The sequence below is a fragment of the Hypomesus nipponensis genome, chromosome 19 (assembly GCF_054491055.1).
Source record: "Hypomesus nipponensis isolate SF chromosome 19, ASM5449105v1, whole genome shotgun sequence".
In the NCBI taxonomy this organism is placed as follows: domain Eukaryota; kingdom Metazoa; phylum Chordata; class Actinopteri; order Osmeriformes; family Osmeridae; genus Hypomesus; species Hypomesus nipponensis.
The window spans coordinates 8,177,769-8,198,524 of NC_140379.1; the positions used below are offsets into that span (position 1 = coordinate 8,177,769).

General features: G+C 48.1%; 1 protein-coding gene across 5 annotated transcripts in view; it reads left to right on the plus strand.

The window, feature by feature from the left end:
* The window catches only part of akap13a (A-kinase anchoring protein 13a), a 56,694-nt gene that overhangs the window by 12,307 nt on the left and 23,631 nt on the right, over window positions 1-20,756 (plus strand). For all 5 annotated transcript variants that reach the window (XM_084681895.1, XM_084681893.1, XM_084681894.1 and 2 more), the window contains 6 exons: window positions 841-1,140; window positions 4,409-4,592; window positions 6,038-6,242; window positions 6,516-8,670; window positions 9,605-9,660; window positions 18,099-18,192. In XM_084681895.1, the coding sequence (XP_084538021.1) occupies window positions 841-1,140; window positions 4,409-4,592; window positions 6,038-6,242; window positions 6,516-8,670; window positions 9,605-9,660; window positions 18,099-18,192 (2,994 nt within the window). The remainder of the gene's footprint in view (window positions 1-840; window positions 1,141-4,408; window positions 4,593-6,037; window positions 6,243-6,515; window positions 8,671-9,604; window positions 9,661-18,098; window positions 18,193-20,756) is intronic.

Sequence of the window (20,756 nt, forward strand, 5' to 3'; positions counted from 1 at the left end):
TTGGTTACTCTCAAACAAGCAGTTTAGAATGACGTTTTTTTTTCTACTAGAGGGCATCTCTGACGTGGTTGGACCAGAGCTCCCTATTTAAGCTAACCGCTATGAAGCTAACCGCTATGGGGAATGAACACTGGCTGTCACTTTTACTGGCTACATGCTTTGTAACCACAGAGTCGTTAGTGTGTGTTTGTGCTCGCGCATGCACACATTACTTTGACCACAGAGTCTGAGAGATATCGCCTCAAATAGCACTAACCGTGTATTGTACATAATGAGACTTAAACCATGCCTATGCCTTTCCCTTAGTGGTATTATGGATAGGGGTTGCAAAAACATTATTTTCCTTTGACCACAACATATTTTCAGGGTATGACGTGAGCACAGTGTGTAAAAAGTTTGTAAATTGCCTACTTTTTTTCTAGTTTTATTTCAGATGTATTAGTTTAGCAAATGTTTTACTGACATCACATCAGAGTGGCATTCAATATCTTCAGCATGTTCTGCAACTCTGGCTGTCTGCCCTCTAAGCTATGTCCTGCTGCTGGTAATAGGAGCACCCAAAGTATACATTGTACATTATGTGCTCAGCCACACAGCCTTTTTTTCACAGGGAAAGGACATCCTATTTACGGCTACAACGTGACAAAGCCTGCCAATTATTTCTGTACCATACACTGTCAGCAGCAGCGTGTTCTCTCCATCCAACTTGATATCCTTAGACTTAAAAAGGGAGAAATGTCCGGAAGAACGTCTTCCATAGTAACGATTTCTGTGTTTTGATTCTAATGTTTTATTTGCTACCTCTTGGCGGATGTCTCCTCCCCCCCGCCTCTCCCCCAGCCCATGACTGTTGTGAGGCAGTGCGGGTCACCCTGTGCTCAGCCGGACCCGGAGGGTCCCCAATCACGGTGGCCCATCACCCCTTCAGCTTCCTCCAGGACCTGGCCTTTGACATGGCCCAGTTCCTGGTGAGCACAGCAGGGAGGCAAGATGGCCTGGAGGGGGCTCTGATGCTGGACGAGTGTCTGATCCCACTGCAAGAGTGTGAGAGGCTGGACCAGAGCCTGGCATTGGCTCTGAATCACCTCACCCTGCCCCATGGGTGGAGCTTACTGGGACACAAACTCAACAGCAGCACTGGTGAGTGTGTGTGTGTGTGTGTGTGTGTGTGTGTGTGTCTGTGCGTGTGTGTATGTCTATGTGTGTGTGTCTGTGCCTGTGTGTGTCTGTGTTCCCAATGAACATTTTAATCTAAAGAATATTCCTCAGTGAATGCATACCGTTTCCCTAATCAGAAAGCCATTTATCTGTAAATCTGCTTCAGGTCAATGTCATGTTCAACCATCTGCAACATGTTTCAGTTGGACTTGAGCAATTAAGTTAATAAGCATAATACAAAGGCTAGTACACTATCTGGGGGGAACAGTCAGGCAAGCTGCAGATTTCTCCCCAGACCCAGGACCCCAGGCATGGAGCTACAGACACAGTACTGTTGATCTTGGCTGTCCTCCTTTCACTCATTCCCTCTTCTCCTTCCTCCTTAACGATTTTCCAATTCGGTTGCCATGTAGAAGTCAGGAACGCAATGTCAGCCGTTCTTAAACACACATTTGTGCCCAATTAACTGTCTCTTTTCTTGCACTTTAGACTGTAATCGAGGGGTGAGTGGAACCTAAGTAGTGGGTACTGATAAATGTGAGGGCATGCTCTCAGCTCGACTGATAGTTCTGTTTTCCTCTCACCAGACAGGGTGGGAGAAGACATTCAGGTCCACACTACTAGCCTCTGAAGTCTACTACTTTTGAACTTATTTTTAAAACTACTTTTTAAACGACTTTTTATAGTTAAGATATTTGACTTGTATAAAAAATGTCTTGTATTAGCATGCAGGCTAGGGTTAGCTAACTTGCCAGCTATCATGTGGTGGTGGGATTGAGGACCTTGTGTGGCTGAGGTAAGTGTAAACAGGTGTATTCAGAGACGCTCCATTGTGTTTGTGACTGCAGCCTTTACCATGACTGAGAGTGAAACCAGTACCTTAGGTTCCATAAGGGAAACGTGGGGTGCTGTGAGAAATACAACACAAAGAGGAAACGAGTGGTGAAAGTACAGGTCCAATTTCACATTGACTCAGTGGCTTTTATCACGCAATGTGAGCTAAAGGACTTGATTTTGATGATAAACACATTGGTAATTTTGCTTGTTGAGTTGAGAGCTGCTCTCCCTGTGGCTAATGTAAATATAATTGCTCTTGCACTGACTTCCACTACATAATTACAGCTAGCCATCAGCTCAATAATTGAAGCTGCAATGGGCTGAGGGAAGGCTGTCTTTTACATTAATCAATGTTATTTTCATGTTTGTGTCTTGCTATAGTAAAAAAAACAATAATGAAATTACTTTCAAATATAACGTGTTTAATGTAAAGAGGTAATCCTGGAAAAAAGCTATTTAAGTCAAACAATTTCAGGGGATAAAAAATGATTTGTTTTGCTTGTAGCAACGGCTCAGTGAAAGTGGCATAGGGCTTTGATCTGTGGGCATTACATTGGCCATGTGTGGCACTGAGCCCAGGCAATAGCCCAAAACAATAGCCTAATAGGATCAGCGATGGCAACCATACACCCTTACAGCCCTCAGACCCTGTCATGCACACAGTAGCCCTGGGATCACTTGTCAACTACTGTATGGTGTAGCTGGCCTTACTGTGATAGGTTACGCTACAGCTGTGCCCCAGAAATACTTCATGCTTTGCTGCTGGAGATTGGAAAGCGCTTGATCACAGCAAACCTCTGTCAAACATGTCAGAATTGATTGACATCTAAAGAGAAGAGTTTTTGAAGGTGATTTCATTTTAATTGTCCTTCACATCACAAATAAAGCACTGTTGGGCCCGAAGCCTGTCTTCGTCAGTATGTTTATACAGCGCGATGCTTCAGCTTCATCTTAGAAGCTATTGACAGCTATGTGACTCTATGAAATAGCTGTATTTTTCACATGGCCTCTCTGGTGAGAGAGATTACATTCTTTTCATTTCTTGCTTGTGAGCGATGGCTGGTTATGGAAAACCCGTAGTCTGGAATTTTCTACAGCTGGTGGCGGGTAGTGAGGTCAGACCCTAAAGCCAGCAGTTGGCTACATGGATAACTGGAGCGTTTAATTGGAGCAATTAGATATCGCCCCATCCCCACTGCCAGGGTCCAGGAAGGCACTGACTAGCCAGTCGTAAATGGAGTGAAACTGCTTTGCTGGCACACAGAAACACAACAAGCAACAACAGTGTGAAACGTTTGAATCAAAATGGACTGCGAGTGATGAATGATCTCAATCTACTGAGTGATTTGTTAATCCTCCTCAAAAGTCCTCGGCCACTTCTTGCCTTTGTTGAGTTTGCTGGGAAGTGTAGGCAATGTACCTTTCGCTTTCTTTGTGCAAAAGAAAAAGAAGGAACATTCAGCAGCCTTTTTAATGTGTCTCAAGACTGCTTTTTGCTTCAGATTGACTTCCCCAGATTAACTTCCTCACCACCCTTAGAATCTATCAGACCGTGGTTCATATCAGGACATAACAGTTTCCTCCAGTTTTGTTGTGTTATGAACGGCCACAGAGGACTAGGTCAGAGGCCTGTGTAACTCTTTAAAGTCCCCAGAATTACTGGTAATCTGTCCCAGAGAAAGTACTGGGAAGGGGGGTGGGGGGTGGAGGCTCTTAAAGATTTAATCAGTGTTAATGAGGTTGTGGCTTTGAGGTGGCTAAATACAGCCTTGGGTCAGAGCCCAGTATCTTACCTCTCCTGTTGTGCTGCAGTTATGTTGAGTACACTAGCAGGGGTTTTGAGGCAGCATGAGGTTTGGACTTCTGTATACAATAGTGTATGCAATAGTGTGTGTGTGTGTGTGTGTGTGTGACTGCTTGTTTGTGTCCCTGTGGGCATGGCCATGGGTGTTACTGTGTTGTAGATCTACACATTTGCATGCTGGTGTGCGACTGTGCGTGTAAAGGGGGAGGAGATGAATGACCTAACACTGTGGCCTGTCACTCAGGGTGCCTGATCTCTCACACACTGAGCCCACCTGCTGAACTTGTTCAGATGTACTAAGGCTGTTCTTACAACAGCAGGGATCGTAAAAGCTCTCTGGCCTGATTTACAGTGTGCTACGGAGGCTACTGTAGAGGTGAGGGATAAGCCCAATGGCATTGCTCCACCGGAGGGGCCCGTGGCATGCCTGCTATCGGAAGACAAGGCTATACGGTCGCACGGATGTGTGAGAAGGACCTTTGAAGTGACTTGAAGCTGACAGACACGTGTTTCTTGTTTTTCTCTGTTCTTTCCCTCACCCCCCACCCTTCCACTCCCTCTTTCCCGTCCTCCTCTCCCTTCCACTCACCCCTGCCTCCCCGGGGATAGAGCAAGAGCCCCAGGAGACCCTTCTCCACTTTGCAGCCCGCCGCGGTCTCCGAAGGGTGGCTGGATTCCTGCTGCTGCAGCCTGGAGCTCGGGACGCCCTTGGCCTGACCAACAAGCAGGGGCTGACGGCGGCCTGCATCGCCCAGCAGCGAGGCTACAGCCAGCTGCAGGAGCTCCTCACACAGTGAGTACAGAGACCCTCGCTGACAGGAGACTGGGCTGCAAAGATAGACCAAAGTATGTTCCTTAGTCCAAACTATTTGGGATATTTGCAGTGTGTTGTTTTGGTTACTTTGCTTGCCATTGAGGAGGACTTCCTGTGTCGGTTTGAAATGAATAGTAAACATGTCCAAATTGTGAGTCGTGATGTTGGAAAAATAAGATTCCAACGTCAAGCCTCTGGTGTATATCCCCCTGTCACAGACCTGTTGAAATTATTTTTGACTTTGTTCAACAGATGAAGAGCACAGACGCACATCTTTTCTGTAAACATGGCTCTCCTTGAACAAACAACAAATGTCAATACAGCAGAGAGCAAGTGTGGTGTCGGAGGATAACACCAGTGCCACTTTTGTTTGTCAGCGCTCTTAAGCTGTGGGACGGGCATGGGACAATAGATATATTCTGAGAACATAACCCGAGGCCACAGCATGGCATACAGTTTCAGTTCTAGATGTGGTCCACATAGTTGTGGGGCCGATATGGGAGCTTTTAAGCTTAAATTGGTTTTAAGGGTGTTTAACGAGCATTTAGAGATGCTCTAGGCCTTGTTTAGAGTCTACTGACTGCTAGCAAAACCTAATATGCTTCTCTCTGATCAGTTCTATTAAGGCCTCTTCTTCAAAAGTAGAAACTGAACATGACATATAGAAGGTGAGGCTTTAGGAGAAACAAATGATGCAGATGCTTCTCCCTAAAAAAGGCAATCTGTTTGACTCAGGAGAGACAAAACACATTCCTCTTGTTCTTAAGCAGTTAAACATTAAGCTGTGAAATTCAAGCCATCCGTTGGTTAGTAAATGAGCTGAAACATGACATCAGTTCAGAGATGGTGTGGGCCTTTTTCTGCTGGGATAGGACACTCCTGTAAAGCCCCATGTCTCCTGGCTGCTGTGTTCTCTCTAGTAAACACAGTGAAGGCCATTTCCCCTCCAGTCAGCTCATATTGTTTTCCTCCATTTATGTACATCTTCTTGGCTTGACTCATGAAAAGTGAACTCATTCTTGTTGCTGGTGACCTCAGCTCTCCCTGCTCAGCCACCCCGCCCAGTATTACACAACAGGATCCGGCTGTGGAGGTTCTCACTCTTCTAGAACTGTCTGTTAAGCAAACAACACACACTACTTCTTTCAGCTCTCCATGCTATATGCGGTAGTCATCACTAAACATACACATGAAGTGTTCACAATTGATAGAGGTTTGTGTTTTCAAAGTGATTCTATAATACTGTGGCAGACAGAAACAGACGAGGGTGAGTTGCGATGTCACTTTGTTGTAGTAGTATAAAAGTTATAGTGTTGTCATGACAACGGGCCAACACAATTGATAAGAGAGGTCATGTGACAAACCCTGCGTGTGAATGATTCCATGTCCTTACCGTAAGCAAGGTGATTTCGTTTTTTGGACAGGGCAGAAACGAAAGCTGAGACGGACGGAGGGACGGACTCTTTCACACCGGGCCCAGCGACAAGGACGGACACCAAGGTGGTGTGGAACATCCCGAGCCTGGACACGCACACCCTGACCGTGGCCACAGCCCCGTGGTTCCACCCCACAGACCTCCAAATCGACGTGGAGCCTTTGCGGCACCTCATATGTCAGCTACACGCCAAGGTGAGCCCTGCCCTCCTGGCCCCTTGGCACGCTATCTCCACTTTCCTCACGTTGCTTTGGAGGGTACGTGTTAGCCTGCACTGACGCCGATGGGAGTCGGTGTGTTTGCTTTGCGACGGATGCCCTCGTGTTTTGACCTCCAGCGTCGTTTGTGAGCCTTGGAGCGTGGCAGGCGCGTTACGTAACCGAGTTAACGTGTGATAACAGTCAAACAACCTCCTCCTGCCAGGAGGCTGACTAATGTGTCTCGTGCCTTTCTCTTGTTCTATGTAGGGAGTTTCTTCTCTTCAGCTGCAGACTGAGTCACTTCACACCGCCCAGGAATGCTGTGAGGGCTTAGAGACCGAGGTAGCTTGTTTGGAGCAACCTCGGCAACCAGCCTCCCCAGATACACGAGCCCAGGGGTGTGAGAAAGAAAACAACGGCGAGGGGAACGACAGGGGTCCGTCTCTCGCCACTCCGACCTCAGAGTGCCCCCCTGACGATGGCCAGTGCCTCTGTGGAGACAGGGTGTGTCTGGGTCCTAACAGCCCGCGAGATTACGACAAAGCAGAGGAGGAAGAAAAGAAAGAGGGAGGAGAGGAGGAGGCTGGTGGCGTAGAAGCCTCTGGGAGGGTGAGCTGTAGCGGTGACAGTGTGCAGAGCCAGTCTGAGGGAGAGAGCCTTGCCGTGGGATCCCAACTATTACCATCCTGTGGAAAACATCATGAGGAAAGCGATACAGAGGGGACTGTAATCTGTGGGACCCCGGGGGCCGCAGAGGGGACGAACCAGGAAGGAGGGGAGAGGACCGCTGAGAAGGACGCAGAGAAACACTCAGACTTATCTTCCCCCGGTGGAAGCACCACAACCACAGCCATGGGGCAAACGCAATCCCTGGAAAACTCGGAAAGCTCCGACACTGATATGGAGTGCTCCCAGGAAGGGGAGCGCTATGGAGACAAGGAGATGGAAATCGACCAGAACCTCTCTGCTCAACCTCACTTAAAGAAGGACAAAACAGAGAACAAAGGGTTACCAGACTCTACCAGCCCCTCTATGGGCCTCCCTCCTTCCCCCTCTGTGTTCACTGGTGACCTCATGCAGGAGGTTCCGTCTGACGCAGGGTCTCCTTGTCCCACGACAGAGGGCCCCCATGACGAGGAACCTCCATCTGAGACAAACAGCTTGGAACAAAGTCAGGAAACAGCTGTTGGGGATTACCCTGCACAGGAACTGCGGGGCGACCGCCCTGATGTTAGCAATCACACAAGCCCGGGAACGGACCGCCATTCTGGGGAGTATGCTGAGAATGAGATAGGTTATGCTAATGACTATGCTGGACCGCTTAGAAATGAAGAGGTGGAGCTATCTTCTGATCTTGACGGTTCTTATTTGCCTTCCAATGAACCCACTGACCTTGAGGAAAGAGCCTCAGAACCCAACGTCGGCTGTGATCTTGTTGACGAGGAGCTGAATGAGGTGTCTAATTCCAGTGATTTGCTTTTCACAATGGCCACTTCCGAAGCCGACTTGGGAGCGGTCCCCGACCTCTCCAGCGATGAAGACACGTTTCGCTCCGTCAGCAGCTCTTTGACGGAGATCTTCACTCTGACGGAGGACTCAAACATAACTGGCGAGGAGGGTCAGGAGGAAGACTTTGATGTTTCCAAAATGGAAGCAAGTGAAGAGGACACACGCGACTCATGGATCCCTATGGAGCTGAGCAGCAGTGTGGGGATGGGCTTGGGAAAGGCCCCTGTGACGCTCTCTGGCACAGTACCCAAACCCCAACCTCCCCCTGGTCACAACATAACAGAGCCATTGAACGCTGAGAAGACACCAGAGCCCACGCTAGAAAGGAAATCAGAAGCCTCGGTTACCGCGCCAATCGACCAACCAGTGGAGGTGAATGAGAGCCTGTGTTCACTTTCTGAAGTCAACGACCCGGAACTCACAGATCCTCCTGAGCAGATCCCATTGGGGTTGAAGGTCGTGGAAGAGGACATTTCTGGACTCCCAGACCCTGAAGGCTGTGAAACTCCTGCCATCGACGACGAGGCCCCACCCACAGGGACCAGCTTCAGTTCTGAGGTGGCGTCGGACGGGGAGAAGGATCTTTCACCGGACCTAAGGCCACACGGCGGGGACAACTCAGCGATGGTGGTGGCTGGGGGACCCTGCGACACCACGGCAGATTCAGGGCCGTCAGAGGGGCAGCCACCTACAGACAACATCTCCCCTTCCGATGACATCATCCAGGATCTGGGTCCTGGTTCAGTGTCTTCAGATTCAGATGGTGTCCCTGGAGCAGGCCCTGCCCCCCCTGGGAACCAGGGGCCTGAGGAGCCTTCTGCTGAAGACTTTCTCCCAGACATGACAGCACAGAGAGCGGATGGAGCACCGGGGAACGTGGAAGAAGCATCAATTCACCCAACGTCTCCTAAAGGTGAGGAATGTATTTCAATTAAAACATTGGGATATGTTTTGTAAATTTTATTATAATGTTTCATTCGAATAAAGATTTGTCAATACCTTTCTTTAAGATTAAAGTGTGTAAGGCAGGGTGTCCGGGACTGTTACAAATCTTTCCATGTTATCCAGTTAGTTTCTGTGCTTTGAGAGCTTAAGCCAGGCATAATTTGACAGCAACTCCCTCTGATTGACAGTCAGACACATACACCTACGCCAGGAGTCATAACCACATGAGTCGACAACAGGGCCTTTTGAAAGGACTGTAAGCGCAAACTGAAAGCAGTTTGCTTATATGTAAAGCTTCACTTCCTCCAACATTCTCAGCATTTAGAAGCTCTGTCTGTTCTCTTGGCCTCGTTGACTCTCATCATTCCTCCATAATCAGAAATAATTATGTTGGTGCCACAGCAAAAAAGGAGAGGTCAAGTCAATCCCCGCGTTCTGCGTCATTGGAAGAATAGGGCGTGTTGATGTGCCCCACAATATGTTTATGCCCAAGGCTGTATCATAGCAACAGGTGATATCATCAGATGTCCAGAAAAACAGAGTTTGTTCTTAAAGGTCATTCATGTTTTTGTCATTTTCTTTTTAATGAGAAAAGACTGCTTCATCCATTTTAATACCTATTGTTAAAAAAATGCTCAGCAGTTACATAATGTCACAGAAATAGATTATTGTCTGATAATGTTCTTCCTGTGCTTGGTATTGAAAGACTGTTCTAGTAGGGATTTTCCATTCACTGCAAGTACATGGCCACTTACATAAGGACAGTTATGTTGAATCAGTTTACAGTTATTTTGCCTCTATTCACAACATACAGCAGAATGTGGGTGGGTTTGCTCTTTTGAAAAAACAGCGTATCCATTTATTTATACTGAATCTCTGTGTGTGTTTGTGTGTTAAATCAGGTGTGCATGTTTCAGTGACTGAAGAAACAGTAGATGGACAAGCAGACATTTCCTTGGTGAGTTCTTTACTAATGTAAAAAGACGTACACATTAATGTAGTTCCTGTTGTAACAATTTTAACGTTACACAGGAATCACTTTGTCACAGACAACCAGTTTAACATTGCCAACACATAACATAACACATAACATTTCCATACTATGTATTTTTCCTTCACAGCAAAGATTGGCATTTCCTTTATTAGCTCCTATCTACATCTTCTCTCAGTTAGCTCGAAGGCCACTGCTGAATGCTTTCCATGTGAAACACAATGGCTTTGCTGGGCATGATCTAGTAGGAACTATTGACAAATGTGTGGGGGGAATGAGGGGGCTGGAAACCCCTACTGAACCTCAGGATAAATCCAACGCAATGAGGCCATACAGGGGATTGGGCGAGGGGTTGGTGTGGGTGGCATCTACTCATCATGCCCTGCCTCCTTCCTGTGTGTGGGGCTTCATTCTTCCTGATCCGTTCCTACCGAGCACTGACTTGTCCACCTCGGCGGCCCGCCCTTGGGATGAGCCGGCTGTGGCTGGGCGCCATGGGAACACGTGTGCACGATCCTCGTGTCAAAGCCCCGTCCGGAGGAGGCTCTCTCTCCGGGCTTCGCCAGAGTTGCTGACTTCCAGATTCCTCGGCGGCGATGCTCCTTGGCTTGCTCATTCCTGGGCCTGCCTCCTCCTCCACTGCTGCTGCAGCAGAATGGGATGTGGTTCAGCCCGTGCCTGACGACGGCCGTCTGAATTCCAGATGTGGAGCTCGCATGACTTGCTCCGTTTTAGGGAAGCCCAGGTCTCACCAATAGAGGGCGACGCAGTCCTTCATGGCTCTGTGGAAGTTCCATTGCACATGTAATCCTGTCAGAAGTCTTCTATACTCCTGAAACCAGAACACAGTTAGCTTTGCTCAGGCTGCACTGCAGCCTCCATCCGTTGAGTGTAACCATGCCTACCTTGTTTTACGAAATATCATAGGTGGTTCAAGGTACACGGTTATGATTTATAGCTCTACAGTATTATTCCAACGCTACATACAGGGCAGATTACAGGTAAGGCTGGTTACAGTTCACCATGGTCACCCTCGCCGTCAGAGTTCAGGGGTCATGTGTCACTAATTCATCATACAAGGGCTAGGGTTACAGTTAGGGGAGTTCCACTCAGCATAAATCACGTGTCAGAGGAGCTCTGAATAGTTCCTTAGTGGACCTAAGAGAGTGTCTCTAGAGTGTGGAGTCTGTATTTCTCAGTCAATCAATAATGTGAATAATACTGTAGGTCATTTCAGCAAGTACTTAGTCTAAATGGGTGTCTCTCAGTCCAGTAGGAGAAGAGTGTGGATATTCCTGGCTCATAGTGAATGTCCATTCATAATGAATTATTGCCATGCTTTAAAGTGTTGCTTAATTGTCTTCCACAAGTTTTAAAGTTGATGAAAGATAGCTGTCTTGTTCAAATGCCTCAAATTCCCCTTTTTTGTACAATACATGATATTAGTCTGGTATCTGAAAGCACCTATCAAGTGTATGAGTTAGCATCTTGCTAACATATGGTGAATGGCGAGTAGGTAGTGAGAGCAGTGTTAGCGTTAGCTTGTGAGCTTGAAGAAAATGTGGAAGTGTTTACTCTTGGAGAGGTCAAGGCATAGGGGGTGGGGTGGAGCTCTGAAAACAGGAAACCATGTGGCTGTGTGTGTGCATGTGCTTGTGTGTGTAAACCATATGTTTCTGATGGGTCTCTGTAAGTGAACGGTGAGTCTTTGTGCATGTGCGTGAGAGAGGAAGAAAGAGAGCGAGGGAGAGAGAGCGAGATAGACAGAGAGAGAGAGAGAGAGAGAGGGGGGGGGGCGGGGGGAGGGAGGGATTCAAGTAAGGGAACACTGAGCGGGGCCAGTCTGTCACTTTGTCAAAATTCCAGGACATGTGGTCCTGCTCTTTTCTAGTTTTCCCTGTGTTTAATATGTGGAAAGAAGGAGTAATGCTGCCTGGAAAGTTGTTAAAAGGTTAATGTCTTTCACCTCAGGAGATCAGGGAAGGTGGCACATATGAACAAGCACACCCTCCTCCTTCTTGAGTTCGTACACTACAGCGTGTCATAAATCCTGAGCACTTAAGAAACACTCTCATTGAAGCACTGTTTTACCTTTGTGTTTCACTCCAATCACTGGCAGCTTTATTTCTTTGTCAGAACTCAGCCAGGATAACCTGCTGTTCCACTGGTGCCCTCACACTCTTTCACCTTCCCGGTTTGTTGTTGTTCAATCTGACCCTGGGACTGGTGAGGAAGGGTGACTGCTGCAGGTCATTTGGCCTCACAGTTTGATGCAGTGTGTCTTCAGAGACAACTGTTTGCTGGTGGAGGGTCTCCAACTGAACCGGGGGAGAAGTGTGTGTGTGTGTGTGTGTGTGTGTGTGGGGGGGGGGGGGTCTGTTTTCTTTGGTGGCAAATGTGCTGAGGAGACTCTTCAGCTAGTACTGCTGTCTTATCAGCTGGCCAGCCCACAGGAGAGCTCAGTTGGTCTCAGTCAAGGGGGAAGTTTCACGACTGGAGAAGCAGGCGTTTGCACAACTCCTAAAGGTATGAAGATAGCCCTTTCGTGTTTTGTGTTATTTCATATTTTTGGTGTGTGTAGTTTCTCTCAATGGATCTCGTGCTTCAGGTCGCTGTACAGACAGGCGGGAGGAAACACAGTAATTGAGTTAGTGCTGTCAAAGGACAGCCATTACAAAGAGCCCTGTCACCCGGCGAACTGCGCTATCATTTAGTCCCAGTGGATGAACTTTCCTGCTGGCCAGGAACTGAGCTCATAGTAGTGATTCACCAAACTGAGAAAGAGTGTGTGCGTGTGTGTGTGTGTGTGTGTGGGTGTGTGTGTGTGTGTGTGTGTGTGTGTGAAAAAAAAGAGAGTGTGAGAGAGAGAGAGAGAGAGAGAGAGAGAGAGAGAGAGAGAGAGAGAGAGAGAGAGAGAGAGACAGAGAGAGAGAGAGAGAGAGAGAGAGACAGAGAGAGAGAGAGAGAGAGAGAGAGAGAGAGAGAGAGAGAGAGAGAGAGAGAGAGAGAAAGAAAGAAAGAAAGAAAGAAAGAAAGAAAGAAAGAAAGAAAGAAAGAAAGAAAGAAAGAAAGAGAGAAGGGACAGGAAAGAGGGATAGAAATAGAGAGAGAACTGTGAAATGGGGAAAAACAGTCAGGAGGACAGAGGAAAGGGACAGGGGAGGAGGGACAGAGAGAGGGAGGATGGAGGGAGAGAGGGAGGGAAAGAGGGAGGGAGGGAGAAAGGCAGAGCCTGTGAGAGGGGCTGGTTCACCACACAGATGTGAAAGATTAGTAGTCTCTCTCTCAGTTTTCCACAGCTTCACTAGGGACTCTATGACTTGTCACAACTTTTACATGGTGGATTTTACACTTCTTTTGCGCCCTACCACCTCTGTAAACTTGGGGTAAGGATGTACGAGCGAAACAAGAGGAGGTACAGCCTTTGTAACAAGGGCGAGAAAGCCCTGGATGTGGTTCTGATTAAGGTATGGATCTCATGTCTTAGCAGTACGAACAGACAGACCACTAGAAGTAATGTCGTTCATTTACCACTAACAAGCGCTGTGAATGGCCCTGTATTAAGAAGTTATGAATATGGCTTTGTCTGCGCAATATCCGATAATGTCATTGAGTTATCTATGAATTCTTCTATACATGGAAAAAACATGAACGATTCAGTTGTCAACCGTATTGAGAATTCCAGGCATTTTGGGTGGTCCTCTTAGCGATAATTGTGTTATTTTCTAAGGACTGTAAGACTTGCAAAATACTCTTTTTGTATTATTCATTTTTTATTCTTCAGTTAGAACATCAAGCTACTGTCAGGAACCTCGTCAGGAACAGTGGACAATTCTGGGTGGAAGAGGAAGGTGTGACTGGATGTGTGCTGAGGACTTAAACGTAAAGCTAGGACCCATCTACATCCTGGGCTTTGGGCTCTTGCAGTGTGCGCATGGATATTTACATTTAAGGGTTGGCCATAAAATCATAGTTAGTTGGCCTAACTGAAGGATCACCTCTCTTTTGACTTCTTGACTTCTTCCTCGTTTTGGGCAGTGGAGTCATGAAACCTTTTTGTTCCTATTGGTGAGAACCTCGGAGGGCGGTTAGGGTATGTGAGGCATCGCGAGGTAAAAATAATATCAAGTGTTGTGTTCTGGGTCTTGTATCCGCTAACAGACTAGCCTGAGAGCCCTGTGTGACAGAATCAGTCCTCAGAAACAGAATTCCTGACAACACCTCCATGCTGTACCCTGTTCTATACTTGCTCCTTGTGTCAGCTTCGCTACGAGACTAAGATGAAATCTGAGCCCCTCCTCTGAACTATGTACACTCGCTTGGTGTGAGCAACAATGGAGGCATGATTGAGAGAGAGTGCTCTCACGTTTGGGTCTTTCACTGATCTGTCTGGGGTGAGTCTGTGATTCCAGTGAGTGGGTTCTGTACCATGAAGCTTTCAATGGATGGACATTCCTCGAGGGGCGTTCTAGAAAGTCAACCACCACTTTTCATAATTGAGCGGAATGTCTTTTTCTTCATTTCGTCCTGCTGTGTCTTTATACTGTACAACTCTTAACCCGAGAGAGAGAGAGAGAGAGAGAGAGAGAGAGAGAGAGAGAGAGAGAGAGAGAGAGAGAGGAGAGAATGAGAGTGATCCCGTCTGTGAGAGAGTTTTAAAAAGTGAGCGAGGCAAAGAGAGAGGGGGGCAAGAAAGAAAGTTCAGGAATGATGCACGGAAGAGGACACATCGAGGGTGGAGGAAGAGAAAGGGCGAGGACTGGAGGAGTTTTTGGTGGCGCCTGGGAGAAGATTGAAAAAAGCATGTCTCTCTCTCTTTCTCTCTCTGTCCACTCCTAACGGTTTCCTTTGGCTCTCCGCCTGGCCAGTCTGATGGAAATGGGCCAGGGGCCAAGTGACTTCATAACACAGCACGCCTTTCAAAGCCCTATTCTCACACTTACACACCACAGCCCCATCCCTACTCCTCCTCCACCAGTTCTACCAGTTAGACGCACATCACCTCAGTGGCTATCCTTCTCATCCTCCTAGCACCTATAGCCATCATAACGTGTGCTAAAGCAATCTTCAGTCACCTCGCTGGTCGCTTGTTGCCACAGTCTCATCTACCAGTGGCCTTTGTTGAAGCTTTTGTCGTCTGTACCATCTCAGACCGTTGGTACGTTCCAAGGACTGCTCACCCCCCCTCCCTCCTTGCCATGAGTCATCCTGGTCGGCTATCAAGAAACAACTCTCAGGCCTCTTTATTTTTAAACCATATGTGTTTTTATTGGGAACATTTTCGAATGTTCTGCTTCCGACCAAACCCGCTGGCATTCCTTCCCTTTTCAGTGGATCCCCGGGCTCTACAAATATGCACAGGAACCTCAGGGGTGCACAGGGAAGAGGGAAAGGCTGCTTGCTGGCTGGGTCTGGGCCTGGTGCTGGGTCTGGTGCTGGGACTGGTGCTGGGTCTGGTGCTGGGTCTGGTGCTGGGCCTGGTGCTGGGCCTGGTAATGGGTCTGGTGCTGGGCCTGGATCTGGGCCTGGTGCTGGGGCTGGTGCTGGGCCTGGTGCTGGGACTGGTGCTGGGTCTGGTGCTGGGTCTGGTGCTGGGTCTGGTGCCGGGGCTGGTGCTGGGACTGGTGCTGGGTCTGGTGCTGGGGCTGGTGCTGGGCCTGGGGCTGGGGCTGGTGCTGGGCCTGGTGCTGGGGCTGGGACTGGTGCTGGGGCTGGTGCTGGGCCTGGTGCTGGGGCTGGTGCTGGGTCTGGTGCTGGGGCTGGTGCTGGGCCTGGTAATGGCTCTGGTGCCGGGTCTGGGTCTGGTGCTTGGTCTGGGTCTGGTGCTGGGTCTGGTTCTGGGTCTGGGTCTGGTGCTGGGTCTGGGTCTGGTGCTGGGTCTGGTGCTGGTGCTGGTGCTGGGTCTGGGTCTGGTGCTTGGTCTGGGCATGTGCTTGGTCCTGGTCCTCGGTTTGGGCCTGGATCTGGGCTTGAGCTTGGTCTAGGTCTGGATCGGGAAACTATTTTAACCAGCCTAGCTTCTCTTCTTGACTGTACATGCATGTCCAAGGCCTGGTCTCTACAGAACCCTCCTGTCCGTCTGAACCAGAAGGAGACATGGCGTGTGTTAAGCTGAGCATCAGTGCTCTGTTGGAATCCCAGTAGGAGTGTTGAGACAGACGGGGAGGCTAAGTGCGAGAACGTGGTCAAACTCATCCATTCTCCTTCTCTCTCAGCAGACAGTAGCTTAGACGACTTAGTAGGGAAAGATGTTTTCTGTATCTCGTATGTATATTACAGTGATATGATTGTTTTGGGATGGGAATTATGTTATGCTCTCTGTAGTACATTGGTCAGTTTGAGTTTAGTGTGAGGTACAAAGGTTATTGATTGATCAATTTCCAGTTCTTGTTTTCTTGTTTGTGCGCTGGCGTGTGTTATGTGGATGTGTCTTGTAGTGTGTGTTTGTGTGTGTCCTGCATGACCAACTCATCTGTCATCAGTGGGTTTACTGTCCCTCTGACAGTTTGATATCTGAACACTTCTGTGGAAACAGGAGGGCAGTTGGTGCGTGTCGGTTTGGTTGGTTTGCATGTGGTCAGGAATTAACGAGTGCAATTGCACTGTATGCATGAACACTCCTGATAATGCTGTGAAATTTGCTTCTTTGCATACATAAAATATTTACACTGTGTGTATTTCTGTCCGTGTGGGTGTGTGTATTTCTGTCTGTGTGCATGTGTGTGTTTCTGTCTGTGTGTGTATGTGTTTCTGTATGTGTGTGTGTGTTCTGTCTGTGTGTACGTGTTTCTGTCTGTGTGTATGTGTGTGTGTGTTCTGTCTGTATGCATGTGTGTGTGTGTTTCTGTGGGTGGGTTTCCCGAATGTCAGGTCGGTGTGCTAGACCAGGCCAAGGCAAGCCGAACCAGGCCAGGGCAGGATAACTGAGAGCAGTGTTCTCTGTGTAGCCCGGCTTTGGGGGGGCCTCACAGTGGCTGCTCAGTGCAGATCCAGGCTGGGCCGGGCCAGGCCAGACTAGGCCAGGCCACCCCCATCAATAGAGTCTAGTGTTTGAGTAATTGGTGTAAAACTGTGCAGGGCCTCAGCCAACACAGTCAGCCCCAGGGGGTGGGGTGGATGTGGGGGGGATGGGACACACACAAGCTACTTGTGTGGGGGGGGGGGGGTTGTGGAACCCCTGTCACGTGCTACACAACAGAGTTGTAATGGCATCAAAGCAGGCCCAGAGTGTGATTAACTCCCGTCCTCTCCTTCCCTCTGGCCTTCTCCTCTATCTGAACAGGAAAGACAGTTTATTTGGCCAATAGGCTACAGGAGTCTGTGTAAACATACAGCCAGCCAGCCCAGGTCAACATCGTTTTAGATTCATATAGCTCAGTGTATTGGGAGTCCTATGTCTACAAAACTACATCGAGAGGCTACATGGTTAAATGACAGTTGGCAGTGTTTATATTCTCCCTAGTAATTATTCACCGTACGCTTGATGCCAGAAGTTTTCGATAAAGTCGTTTTATCTTTCTCTCCTCTTGTTCTCAGGTGAAGGAGGTGGAGAGTGTGTATATCCGAGAGCTTCCTGTTTCTATTCAGGCACACTCCTCTTTGTAGCTGGCCGGCCTGCTGTTAAACAGAGCCTTGTGTTCGGGATGGCACAAAGTTCAAAGTTTAAGTTCTTCACTGGCCGCTGTTTATCTATGTCTGTTTATCAAGTTCATTGGACCTCATTCATTCATTTATTCCCCACAGAGTCATTGTGACAGGCCTATCAGGCTCTTTAAAGCAGTCAGGCTTGTCACTCAAACCCTTAGCCCAGTGTTGACCAGATTGTTGAGGCTTCAATGCAGCCTGGGAGGGGAGGAGGGGGGTGGGGCGATGTGGCTTTCTTGTTGCGAACACACACAGCTGTTCCGGCCCCTCAGCATGTTTAGACACACAGACCACAGAGGAAGCTAAACCCCATGCCGTGTGTGTGTGTGAGTGAGTGTGTATATGTGTGCGTTTTCGCCCGGTCTGTGTCAGTGTGTATCAGAGGAACAACGACCGCCTGTCTTACCACAGACATCTCTGTGCTGTGATGAGCGAGTAGTGTGTGTGTGTGTGTGCGCTTGATTGGCTTGAGCGTGTATGCGTGTTTGTGTGTGCGTGTGTTCAGTTGTCACGTGTGTAGCCTGGGCCGAGGGAAGTGCGAAACACACTCACGAAAACGTTCAGATCCACCAACAGAGGTAAAACCCATCAGCGGTAACTTTAACAGCAGACTCCCCCCGCCTGAACTGTAATGGTCTCCCGTGTCACTAGAGAGCGGCGTCGTCATGGCAGACCTCTTGGTTCTGGGCCGAGGGAGCCAGACGGTCACATGAAGGAGGAGGCAGAGTCTGAGGCTCATCTCTTCCTCTTTCCTCCCTCAGATCCACAGAGACAAGGAGGCAGCCTACCCTCTCCCCCTGAGTCCCTGTGAGCAGGCCTCTGCCTCAGTCAGCGCTGGCAGCACCCTCTCCACAGGTAAGAACTTCTGTGTACTGTCGGCAGCAAGACCTCAGTATAGAGAGGCATCGGCTTCTCATTTATAAGGGGAGTGTATGCATGTTGAAATGTATTTGGATTGCTGTAGATACAAACTCACTGAAATTGACAGCATTGGGAGGCAGATCGGGGACTTGTTGTTTGATGCACTGTGTCAAGTAGGTGGTCGGGCACTTTGAAATAAAGCTGAGGAAAAAAGTAGACATATTTTGAAAAAAAAATACTCGGTGGATTTTCTCAGCGTGAAAAATAAAATGTAAAAATAGTACAAACTTCACCAATGTTATTCCTCCAAATTGAAATGATAGATCAAGAGAACATGCACACGTCGATCTCGCCCGTCTACTGTGTCAACACCCGGAGAAGAGCAGTGAAGGGAAGACAGTTTCTCCCCCTTCCAGTTCCATCCTCAGCCTCTAGCGACTCAATCAAAAGTTGATTGATGGATCAATGGAACAAGGACAGAGAAGGCTCTAGAACAAAGACGGCTATTGTAACAGTGTGAAACAGGCTACCGCTCCAGCCCCCCCGATTCATGGTGAAGTCTCCTGCCAAAACACTAGGCAGAGAATGAGAGAGAGAGGGTGAGAGAAAGAGAAGAAGGGGGGAGGGGGATAAGAGATGGAGTTACAAAAGAGATGGGACTTTTTGTTTGCGAGAGAGGAAGAAAGAGAGAACAAGAAAAAGAGTTAGAGGGGGAAGAGAAAGGGAGTGCAATAGACAAAAGAACAAGGTAATAGAAAAATAAGTTTGTGCTGCGGCTAAGGTCTGGGACGGGGGCTGGGGCAGGGGCCTGGGCTGTGGTCTGGGGCTGTGGTCTGGGGCTGGGGCTGGGACAGGGACAGGGGCCTGGGCCTGGACTGGGGCCTGGGCTGTGGTCTGGGACTGGGGCAGACAACAGCCGCCTGTCTGAGTCAATCTAAAGCTTCTTCACCTGCTACAGCTGGGGAGACTCTGCTAGATCCTCTCTGAAGCAGAGATCTTGTCTAGTCTGAAGCAGAGATCTTGTCTAGTCTGAAGTAGAGATCTTGTCTAGTCTGAAGTAGAGATCTTGTCTAGTCTGAAGTAGAGATCTTGTCTAGTCTGAAGTAGAGATCTTGTCTAGTCTGAAGTAGAGATCTTGTCTAGTCTGAAGTAGAGAACTCTAGATCTGTCTTTCTATCTCCCTCTAACTATCTCTGACTGTTTACTACTACTCATTAAATACCGCCCTCTCCCCATGTCTCTGCTGAAACAGCTAAACAGAGCATATTGTGCGGCCGTGTGTGAGAGAGTAGAGGAGAACAGGTGTAAACCGTGATGTTGTGATGCTGCTGCAGGTGAGGGCTGCAAAGTCTTCAACTGAGACCATTATACTGGTGTGCTGTTTATTTTGAAAGTCCTGCCATCTTCATCAGTGCATTCACACTGTCATAGAAGACTTGGACTTTTAAACATGGGCAGTTAACATTGATAATTTGACACACAAAGGTTAGTAGGAATGCGGAAGGAAGAAGGTTATGTGTCACAGAACACATGCTGTTTGGGGGTTAGCAATGTACATGCCATTTGTCTGTGTATGTAGCCTGTTCACCATCATAGGTACCTAGGAGTGATGTAGGAGAACTTCAAAAATAAATTACTCTTTTTTCCCGAGAACTAACTATATGACTCAGACTCATTTAAATGAGGTTGTTCACACCTGTTAGTGTGTGTTTGTGTTTGTGTGTGTGTGTTTGTGCGTGTGTTTGTGTGTGACAGCTGTCAAAGCTCACACTCCCTTGCCAGTTTTCCTGCACAGATGTCATTGGGCAGAGCCTGAGAAAAGGTCCTCTGTGTGTGTTAGCCAACTGTGTCTGTGGTTGGATAGCTGGATCTTCCTTCAGCCAGCAGGCCAGCCACACCAGTAGCTAATCAGACACCTACCCTCCCAGTCAGTGGGAAAAGACAGACCGACAGAACAGACAGTCCCTTGTTTGTCTGTCCCCTGCCTGTCTGTCCCCTTGGCTGTGTCAGAGAGCAGCTGACAGTCCCCAGAGTACAGATTCATGGCCCGGCCACACACCATCTACACTGGGTCACATGGGGTGGGGGTGGGGGTGGGAAGAAGGGGTAGGGTACTCATTTCTGCTTTCTGCTATTTCCAAGAACAGATAAATGAGAAGAAAAATAAACCGAAGAAAAACATCAAACTTAAAGGGTGATATCACCCATCCAAATTAACTGCAGGTTCAGGATTTGTCAGTGGAGAAGTTAGCTATTCCTCTTTAAGTTTAATCAAGGACACTGAAAGTCTCAAGGATGCATGTCATTGTCATGTACAGTATTTTGACTATTCACCACAACTATGATTGTATAATGCATTGCCGAACTATGTGGGCTGTCAGCCTTGAACCAGGAATGTGAAAATGGTGTGTTGTCACTGCAGTCTTTAAAGTTATGCACATTAAAACACGACATAGGACAACCTACCTTAACTGTAACCAGTGGATGCATTTATAGTGCATTGAGAAATTCAACATCAACTAAGTATGCACATAAAAGGCCAGTTATTAAGTTCTAAC